The following is a 10,740-nucleotide window of genomic DNA, read 5'->3' on the forward strand; positions in this document are numbered from 1 at the left end:
TTTTTTGAGACAGGGTTTTGCTCTTTGAGACAGAGTTTTGCTCTGTCACCCATGCTGGAGTACAATGGAGTGATCTTGGCTCACTGCAACCTCCGCCTCACAGGCTCAAGTGATTCTCCTGCTGTAGCCTCCCAAGTAGCTGGGACTACAGGTGTGTGCTACCATGCCTGGCTACTTTTTGTATTTTTAGTAGAGATGGGGTTTCATCATGTTGGCCAGCCTGGTCTTGAACTCCTGACCTCAAGTGATCCACCTGCCTTGGCCTCCCAAAGTGCTGGGATTAGCTGTGAGCTACCATGCCTGGCCTAGTTCCTCTAGAATTTGGAAACTATCTGTGAGTATTCTTAACTTATGGAAATATAGTTGTCTGCATCAGTGCAATAACAATCAATTTATCTTTTGCAACAAGACACAATTGGAAAAACTGGTTATTTTCCCAAGGCTTTGAGTGAAAGGCTGTGCCTGTAATCCCTGCTACTCAGGAGGCTGAGCCAGGAGAATTGCTTGAACTTGGGAGACAGAGTCTGCAGTGAGCCGAGATCGTGCCACTGCACTCCAGCCTGGGCAACAGAGTGAGACTTTGTCTCAAAAAAAAAAAAAAGAAAAAGAAAAAGAGTCAATCTTTGTGGGAGGGGACTCCCACAAGTGCCGTGGCAAGGGTCTGAAGTCTCAGCCTATTCCCATATGAATATTGATTTAGAAAAGAATTAGAAATATAAGCACATAGTTATTCCTTTATATAATCATATATAATCAATATAACCTTTAATTTTACTAATGATTATCAGGTTATGAAGCATGGAACTGAGGTGACATTATGAACAAAGTGATCCTAAGGCAGGATGCTGTAAACCCTCTGTCATGCCTGCATAAGGCCTGCTGGAGGGCACCTCGTCTGTGCGGCAGTGCCAGCATTGTGAAGGTGTCCACTGTTTAGCCAGCTAGGGAAGGAGATGTCCAAAATGGCCGAGATACCTCCTTCCTGGGGAATTAGGAGAAAACTCCACTCTCCAAGCTCTTGTGGTAAGGCCTGACGGCTGTCAGGTAAACCCGCAGACATCCAGGTGCTTAACTATCTCTCTGTGATGCTGGGCTTCAGTGGTCACGTTCCATGTCCACTCTGAGGCTCCACTTCTGCACCTGGTTTCTCTTTTTCTCAGAAGATGAGAATTAATAATAGTAACATAATCTTAATATCCCTGATATTTCTGACAAATATGCGAAGAGTGCTGACGTATTAGGTTTTCTCCTCGTCAGCTACTTGAAAGTTCTGGGCCCCCCCTATCTCCAAGACACGTGATTTCTCTCATCCTATCACTGACCACCATTACCTCATCTTACCTTCCCTGCCCCCTGCTTTGTATTCAATAAAAGTCAGAGCGTCCAGGCACTTGGGGCCACTGCAGGACTGTGATTTGGTTGGCAGTGGGCCCCGGGGCCCAAACTCTCTTTTCTCTATCTCTGTGTCTTTTATTTCTTTATTATTATTATTATTTAGAGATGGGGTTTCACTATATTGGTCAGGCTGGTCTCAAACTCCTGACCTCAGGTGATCCACCTACCTCGGCCTCCCAAAGTGCTGGGATTACAGGCGTGAGCTACCACACCTGGCTGTGTCTTTTATTTCTATAGTTTCTCGTCTCTGCACCAGCAGGGAGGGGCTCACAGAACCCTCTAGGGCTGGACCCTACAAATCTTGCCTTGCAGAGCCAATACAAGCCCAGTGGGGAAACTGGCCTCATCCTCTTATCTACGCAGCCCCTGTACAGGGTTCCTGACCTGTGGTCAGTAAATAATGTCACTTTCTAACAGGTCCAGGAGCTCCAAGTTTATCCTGGGACCTTAAGAAGAGAGGATCACCCAACAAAAGTTTTATCCTGGGACGTTAAGAGGAGAGGATCAGCCTAGCTCATGGCTGGGTTTGGCTTTAAAAGGTCTTATCTGAGATTCTCTGTGGAACAGAGTTTCATCAAATCTAATCCAAAAGTCTTATGTAGAAATAATTATTCTTGCTGCACTTTATGCAAATAACCAGACCCAGTATGACACTAAAATCTATTTTGCAAAAAATTGAGTCCTATCATATTTTCTTTTTTTAACAAAAATGAGGACTGGAGCGAAATTATGTTCCAAAACTTATACATTTGCCATTCATTTGTTGTTTTTTTTGTTTTGTTTTTTTTGAGACGAAGTCTCACTCTGTCACCCAGGTTGGAGTGCAGTGGCACGATCTTGGCTCACTGTAACCTTCGCCTCCCAGGTGCAGGCAATTCTCCTGCCTCAGCATCCTGACTAGCTGGGATTACAGACATGTGCCACCACGTCCCGCTAAATTTTGTATTTTTAGTAGAGACAAGGTTTCAGCATGTTGGTCAAGCTGGTCTCGAACTCTTGACCTCGTGATCCTCCCATCTCAGCCTCCCAAAATGCTGGGATTACAGGCGTGAGCCCCCATGCCCAGCTAATTTTCGTATTTTTAGTAGAGACAGGGTTTCACTATGTTGGTCAAGCTGCTCTCGAACACCTGACCTTGTGATCCTCCCATCTCAGCCTCTCAAAGTGCTGGGATTACAGGCGTGAGCTACCGCGCCAGCCTAAATTCAGTTGTTTTTAAGTTTTTGTCTACATTTTTAGACTAACCTTGCTTGTTTGTGTGAACCAACCGGCAATCTCCGGCTGCAGCTCAGAAAGAACAAGAGAGATGGGTAATGTAAAATATCTGGATTAGTATTCTCGTTCTGAGCAATTATCCTGCAAATTCTGCCGGGTGATGGGAATAAATAGGTTGCCCATCATTCAGAGGTTTCCTTTTGGGAAAGTAAGACCAAGGAAGCTAATCAAAGCCAAGCACCATGCATCCAAATCCTAGCAAACATAACTATAACCACCAAGTTATCTGGGTGTGTCACAAGACACCCTTTTCTCTCCCTTGTCGGAGGACTCAGTTCCACAGCTTTACCTTAGCATTCCGCTTATGATAAGGAGTCCATGCAACCCCCAACTCCTCAGCATAAATGAGGTCTAGGGAACTCCAAGACTGCTGACAGCAGGGGTGATAAGGGCGTACATGGGTAGACCAGGTAATTTCCACCCCCTAGACCCCTGATTCATGATGCAAGCCCCTCTGGCATCCATGGGAGCACTTGCCAAGGTGGCAAGGACTCGGGGATGCAGGCTTTCTTCTCTCCCTCATGTACCCCAGGTATCTACTAGGAAGAGAAGGGAAGCAGGGGTGCCTGCTCCCCACTTTCTAGATAGGTAGCCATTCATCTTCATCTGCACCACTTTCAAATGCATCTTGAAGCCCTGGAACTCCTTGGAAAAAATGCCGCCTTTTAACCTTTCTCCTCCTCAGTTCTTGCCTCACAGATAGGTCATTGTTTCCATACTACAGAACACCCCCCCTCAGATGCATCCTCCAAATTGGAAAGAGTTAATTTCCCAAACCTTAAACTGGTTGGTTTTAGGAGAAGGGAACTCAGAAGTCCAACATGCCAGCAAAAGGGTAAAGTTGTTTACCATTCGGACTTTTGACCCCCTGCGCCCCCCGCCCCCGTACAAATTGGTAAAAGTCCTCAGGAATTTTGAGCTCTCCTTATGCCTCCTCTTGTTTCATTAAAAATTTTTTTTAAGACGGGCTCACTGGAGTGCAGTAATGAGATCTCCGCACACTGCGAGCTCCGCCTTCTGGGTTCAAGCGATTCTCCCGCCCCAACTTCCCGAGTAGCTGGGAGTAGTCAGGCGCCACCAACGGCTGGCTAATTCTTGTATTTTTAGTAGAGACAGGGTTTCACCATGTTGGTCAGGCTGTTCTGGAACTTATGACCTCAAGTGATCCACCCACGTCAGCCTCCCAAAGTGCTGGGATTACAGGTGTGAGCCACCACGCCAAGCCCCCTTAATTTTGAGACATGCTTTTTAACCTGGTTTGTCTCTTTGCGCCTTCAGGCCATCACACTCGGAAGGGTCATGCAACTGGAGCCTTGGACCATCGCCCCTTCTGCTGGGGACCCTTAGATAAGCCTCTGAGGGAAATCTGACTGCCATTTTCCCAAGACAGAGCCCCCTGTCAGCAGGAAGCAGTTAGATCGGTCTTTGGCCCTATCCTTATCCTTATTCTAATGGCAGTGAGATGGACTTCTTCAGCGGGTGGGAATGAAATAGCCAGGTGGGAACGGCTCCCTGGCAAAACTCCAACTGGCCTGTGCGCCGGGAGGAGTGCGCACCGGGGCGGAGCCACAGAAGTTCGCTTCTCCGTTTGCTGCGGGGAGGAGCCTGGCCCCTCCTCTTCCTCGTTGGAACCTGGGATTTAATCTGTGAGGAGGGTCCCAATTCCCCCTTTTCTTCCTTTTTATCCAATAAAACCCTGCCTTTCCCTTCAAATTGTCTGCGTAATGTTTCCTGGGGTGTGACAAAGGACCCCATTCATCTTTAGCTGAAGTAAGGAAAAGTCCCACAACATTTTCATGTGTACCTTTGTATTTTTATTACATATATGGATGTCCCTAAACAACATATAGTATTGTTTTGCTTTATATAAGTTATTACAAAGGCATTCTGCAATTTGCATTTTCCCCAGCCTTGTTTTTTGAGATTCATCCATGTGGATGCGGGAAGCTGTAGAGTACTTCCCCTGCTGCAGGGCGGTTTGTCTGTTTTCTAGCTGGTGGACGTTCAGCTTGTTGACAAGGTTTTGCAATTACAAAGCACCTTTGTTATAGGTTACTGTACCTGCCCCTCATACTTTTGACAGCGTCTCCCGGCATACAGCCAGGAGTGGGTGTGCAGACTCCTCTTTCCGCTCCCTTCCACTTCATCAGCCTGGCCGGGGGCTCTTCCAAGAGGTGGGACCCCTTGGTGACTTCCAAGTGGTGCCTCTCTCACTGCGTAACAAACGCCTTGAGGGCAGGGATTTTGCAGTCTTGCTTACTGAGGCGTTTTCCAAAACCGGGACCGAGGACTCTGACACCCTTGCGGAGAGTGGAGGGTGGCCGGCGGGCGCCGGAGTTTGGGAGAATGCCGCTGGGGGAGGCGGGGCGGGGAGGAAGTCACCGGGCCCTGCCGCGGCCTCTCTTAGGGACGTTTCTCCTCCCGGGGACAAATACTCCCCGCACAGGGGCGCGGAGCCTCGACTTCTTTCTTGGCCAGCTCCCCCAGGGCAGGACCTAGCATAGCCTGGCCCCGCCCCTGGGCTCCGCCCCGCCCACCCCGGGCACCTCCCTCTCCCGCGGTGAGTCAGGCGGCGGTGACGGCAGCGGAGGGGGCGATGACGGGCGAGCGGGCGGCCGCGGCGGAGCAGCACAGGGCGGGGTGCGGCGGACCGGCAGGGGCGGCCGAGCGGGCGGTGGGCATGACCGGGGCGGGCTGGGCGCTGGCCGCGCTGCTGCTGGCGGCGTCTGTGCTGAGCGCTGCGTTGCTGGCCCCCGGCGGCACAGCGGAGCGCGACGCCCAGGGCTTGCCGCCACGAGGTGAGTGCGCGCCTCCTCCCGCCGCCCGGCCGACTCCGAGCGCGTCGTCACCTTCCCGCGGCACCGCCCCTCCCTTCGTGCGCGGGCGCCGAGCGCCAGGCCCGGCCGGAACCGCCTCCACTGCCTGAGCTGTCGCTGCGACTCCGCGGTCTGGCGCCCCGGACCGGAGGCCGGACTTCAGGCTGCGGCGGCCGGGCCCCGCGGAGCCGGGGGAGGGGACGGCTCGCGCCGCGGCGGAGCGTAGCCTGCGTCCTGGCGCCTTCTGTCTAAACAGAGGCCTTGGATCGGGATGCGGACAACCTCACACGCGCAGCCAGGAGGCGGGCCAGCCGAGGGCCGGGGGGGGCTCGGACTCCCCTGGCACCCAGTCCACTGTTCGGGGGGACTTAAAGCAGGGTCCCTTCCCGAGGGCATCGCCCCCGAGGACGTGGCGCGGAAGCCGTGCGACCCATTGGCTTCAGCGGGTGGGAAGTCCGAGGCTGGAACGCAAGTTCGCCCGCCGGCGCTGGGGTTGAACCCGCGTAGATGGCCTGCAGCCTGCAGTCCCGTCCCGGGCGAGCCCTCCCTGGCGCCTCCCCGGGGAGCATTTTCTCTCCACGGTGACAGGGAAGCCCCCGCCGCCGAGTCGGGGTCGCGGCCTGGGAGGGGCCGGGCTGGGCGCTTGTCCCTTGCACTGGCAGGAGAGGCGCTCAGCTCAGCTCCTGTTTGCACAACTGGCTCGCTCTTGGAACTCGCTGGGGAAAACGGGGACAAATACAGATTCCAGGCCTCTATCTAGGCCCCTGGACCGGGGACCCCCAGCTCCTAGGAGGTCTTTGGCACACGCCCCTCCGCAAGGGGTCGGGTAAGCACCGCAAACCCCATTGGGTCAGTGCTTGACGAGGGTCCATACCTGGAACGGTGGGAGTCATCTGCCTTTCCCCTTCCACGCCCTTTTCTTGGTCAGAATACGAGGTTTTAGCGTCTGTGTATGGAGTTCAAACGGCCCCTCCCCCCTAAGCAGAAACTGGAGGAAGACATCGTGAATTTTGGAAAAGCGGCTCAGCAGATTACATTTTGTGTGCTGGTTCCCTGCTCCACCCAACCTCGATTTTCTGCGCTCCCCTAATTGCAAGGACCCCGGGAGGTTATGTAATCTGCCTGATCACAATTTGTCAGGGACAGATCCCGTCGAACACTCTTTGTTTTTTTTTAGCACCGGTATTAGCTTATCCAAGGACACTTACTTTAGGGAAAGGTGGTCTGTAAATAGTAATCACATGTAGTGAGGGGAAGCCGCGTGTGGCTGCAATGCTTCCTCTGCCGCCTGAATCCCATGTTTGGGCTGCACAGCTTTCTGCTAAAAACATCATCTGCCTTCTTTTTGAAAATTCAGCATTTACTTGAAAAAAGTAGAATATGTCTTTAAAAATATGTCCAGCAAAGATAAGATCAGAGAGCTAGAACCAGAAATTAAATATTGGGAAAGGAAATAAAGGTGTAACATTTACACCTTCACTATTGAAAGGTGACTTTATTTGGTTATTTGCTTATGAAGACGATGTAGACCACAGGAGAGAGAAGGAATGAATTGTTCTTTTGTCTGTAACGCTCTGTGGTTATTGCCCTGGAATTTCTTAGGTTAGCTGTGTGGGAAGGTGACAGCTTTTTCTTGAGGCTGAACATCAAGCTCAGTTTCGAGGTAATATTTGATAGCATAGTAATTGGGTCCTTTGGTCGTGTCTGTAAGTGATACAAACTGTTATTTTTAAAAACCACATTCAAATAATTCGTAGTAAAAAGAAAGGTGTCAAAATCCGCCAGCGTTACTCTGACAGTCTCTAGCTGTGGTCTTCACCCTTGGCTGCACCCTCGAATCCGTTTGGGAGATTCGTTGTTTTTTGTGGGAAATTAAAAAAATCATGTTGATTGGGCAGAGATTCTGATTTAACTGGTCTGGAATGGGGCCAGGGTTGTTTTTTTAAAGCTTCTTCAGGTAATTCTGATATTCAGTGAGGACTGAGCCCCTCTGTACATTCCCAAATAGCATAGTAACATGACAGTGAAGAGCTTTCAGCCTAAAATTCATGTGGATAATCGAAGTATACAACAAGTACCTATTCCACCCACTACTAGAGGCTCAGGGAAACGAATTAAAAACGGTACTTACTCCATCTACAAAGGGATGATGATGTGTGGAAAAATTACAAAGGAAAAGATCATGGCTTCATGGTCCCTTGGCTATGATCAAGTGTAGGAAAAAGTCTACAGAGAGTGACTAGAAATTTGAAAATGGAAGCCATTAAGAAGAAGGGAAATAAGAAAGAACTATTTTAAAATGATGACAAATTGACAAAGGATTTAAGATTTTTGTCTTTAATGTAGTTATGTAAATACCTCGGAAGGCCTCAGGGATTAAATAAAGGTGGTTAAATAAATAATTCAGGAATTCATATGAAAGACGCTTACTGATGGTAAACATTTGGAAAACATGTTGAAACTTGTTAATCACAAATTCAAAATGAAAATAATTAGGACGTGCCAGTTTCTATCCACCAGGCTAACAAATGAGGGAAACATGGAAAGCCTAATCAGGCTGGGCTGATAGGGATCTATCTGCCAAGGCTCAGGAGACTGGTTACGTGTTAGGTGCACAGTTAGATGGACCTCAGCTTGAATCCTGGCTGCCAGTAGGTGGCCCAAGGCAAGCTGCTTGACCTCCCTAGGCCTCAGTGCCTCATCCCCAAATGGAGACACCAGGAGCTATTTCTTTTTTCTTTTTCATAATTAAAAAATTTTTTAATTTAACATATTTTAAAAAAAGATATATTTTTTTTCTTTTAAGACGGGGTTTCACCATGGTGGGGAGGCTGGTCTTGAACTCCCGACCTCGGGTGATCCACCCGCCTTGGCCTCCAAAGTGCTTGGATTACAGGCGTGAGCCACCGTGCCCGGCCACCAGGAGCTATTTCTGAGGGCTGTTGGGGTCTGGCAGACAGTAAGTGTAGTTCTTTGTATTACCTGGGAGATCTCAACTGTATTACCTGGGAGATCTCGACCATCACAGTTGTCATTAGATATAAGCACAACTGGCCGGGTGCGGTGGCTCACGCGTGTAATTTCAGTACTTTGGGAGGCCAAGGCAGGCGGATCACAAGGCCAGGAGATAGAAGAACATCCTGGCTAACAGGGTGAAACTCCTCTCTACTAAAAATACAAAAAAAATGGCTGAGCATGGTGACACACACCTATAGTCCCAAGCTATTTGGGAGGCTGAGGCAGGAGAGACGCTTGAAACTGGGAGGTGGAGGCTGCAGGGAGCTGAGATCACACCACTGCACTCCAGCCTGGGCGACGGAGCAAGACTCCATCACAAAAAAAAAAAAAAAAAAAGAAAAGAAATCGGCACAACTATTGGAGGGAAATTCATAATGCATATCAGAAGCTATTCAAAAGCCTGAATTTGGTTAAAGATTTTACTCTTGGGTCTGGTGTGGTGGCTCACGACTGTAATCCTAGCACTTTGGGAGGCTGAGGTGGATGGATCGCTTGAGCCTAGGATGTCGAGACCAGCCTAGATAACATGGTAAGACCCTGTGTCTATAAAAAAATACACATGCACACACACATGTGCGTGCGCGCACACACACACACACACACGCACACTAGCTGGACATGCTGGCGTGCTCCTGTAGTCCCAGCTACTTTGGAGGCTAAGGTGGGAGGATTGCTTGAGCCCGGGAAATTGAAGATGCAATGAGCCGAGATCATGCCATTGCACTCCAGCCTGGGCAACAGAGTGAGACTCTGTCTCTTGGGAAAAAAAAAAAAGAAAGAAAAATTTAACTGGGTGTTCCCGATCCTGAAAAGGCTCTGTTGGCTTCTGCCTTGGTTGGATGTGGCCTGGATCGCCGTAATGTCCATGTGTTCAGCACTTGTTTTGTTTCTGTGCCAAGCACTTCGTAGATGGTCAAGTTTAGCTTTCCCAACAGTCTCATGAGGCACATACTCTTATGCTCTCTAATTTATTGGTGAGGAAACTGAGGCACATTGGGGTTCAGATTCAGGTTTAACTTGAATTTATCCCACTATGTTATACCCCAGGTCCCAAACACTGCTTCCACTGAAAGCTTTCCAGGAGACCAAAGTACAGAAAAAATGATTGTGAAAGCTTTCTTTGGCCTAGAGAATAAAAAGCTATAGTGGATTATTAAAAGTTTTATACTGCAGGGCTTGTCTTCGCTGAGCGCTAAATAAGGGTAAATTAAGATAAACTTTAAAATGAAGGATTGAGCTGGCTACATGAAGAATTCCTGATTCTGCCATTCAAATGAGTGACTAGAGAGCCCAGAGGAAGCTTTCCCATTACAAAATAGAGACCTTCCTCATTGTGTTATTAAATAGTTCCCCATTTTTTTCTTTTGGGTAAATTTACTTAGAGGATAAATTGTCTTCTCTTTTATATAATATTATATAAATGGCCCAGTTGGTTGAAATGAACCACTTTGCTTTGACTTTAGACAAGAGCAGTTCACTTTATTTTTCCTACCAAGTTGGCACACGTGACTTTAGAATGTGCGTCATCTTTCTTTCATCCTCAGCACATCATGTAGTGTGAACTGGTGAGCAGTGTAATGAGTGAATCCAGGAGCAGTGGGTGTCTCTGCCCTTCAGATTGAGGCTTGCTTGAAACTCTCTCCTTACTGCTCTCTGATCTGCCATGGAAATTAGGAGATTTCAAACTCCAAAGTGATAGAAAGTAGTACTTCTCAAACTTTCGAGGACATGCACCCCACCTCTGGGTCCTGCTAACCTGCACTCTCTGACTCAGGCGGGTTCTGTATGTCTAACAAGCTGCCTGGCTGTACTCGCAGCTGAGTAACATGGTAGGGGAGAAAGCTTGATCTTTAGAATCACACAAATTGGGTTTATGTCAGTGATTTCATTGAGAAACCATGGCCACAGGCAGTTACCTAATTCTTGAGAGGCTTAATTTATTCATCTGTAAAGTGGGGAAAATACCTAGCACATGAGATTGTCATTATTATAGGGAAACGACTAAATTCGGTACACGTCACATCTTTTTTATTTATTTATTTATTTAGTTTTTTATTTTTTTTCCCCATTTTATTGCATTTTAGGTGTTGGGGTACATGTGAAGAACATGCAAAATTGTTGCATAGGTACACACGTGGCAGTGTGATTTCTTGTCTTCCTCCCCATCGCCTACATCTGGCATTTCTCCCCTTGCTCTCTCTCCCCAGCTCCCCACCCCCCACCGTCCCTCCCCTAT

At 48.7% G+C, this 10,740-nt stretch overlaps 2 protein-coding genes across 4 annotated transcripts in view; both read left to right on the forward strand.

The window, feature by feature from the left end:
- The window catches only part of POMK (protein O-mannose kinase), a 68,224-nt gene that overhangs the window by 49,220 nt on the left and 8,264 nt on the right, over window positions 1-10,740 (forward strand). The window contains exon 6 of one of the 2 annotated variants that reach the window (XM_017545979.2): window positions 3,949-4,499. The exons of the other annotated variant lie outside the window; for it this stretch is intronic. The gene's annotated coding sequence lies outside the window, so the exon portion shown is untranslated. Of the gene's footprint in view, window positions 1-3,948; window positions 4,500-10,740 lie in introns of those variants that run through there. 2 annotated transcript variants of the gene reach the window in all.
- The window catches only part of HGSNAT (heparan-alpha-glucosaminide N-acetyltransferase), a 57,855-nt gene continuing 52,366 nt past the window's right edge, over window positions 5,252-10,740 (forward strand). The window contains exon 1 of one of the 2 annotated variants that reach the window (XM_017545976.2): window positions 5,252-5,468. In XM_017545976.2, the coding sequence (XP_017401465.1) occupies window positions 5,267-5,468 (202 nt within the window). In that variant the 5' untranslated portion in view covers window positions 5,252-5,266. The remainder of the gene's footprint in view (window positions 5,469-10,740) is intronic. The other variant, XM_037744768.1, reaches the window with a different exon arrangement.

The sequence above is a fragment of the Cebus imitator genome, unplaced genomic scaffold (genome assembly GCF_001604975.1).
Source record: "Cebus imitator isolate Cc_AM_T3 unplaced genomic scaffold, Cebus_imitator-1.0 Scaffold183, whole genome shotgun sequence".
NCBI classification, from domain to species: Eukaryota; Metazoa; Chordata; class Mammalia; order Primates; family Cebidae; genus Cebus; species Cebus imitator.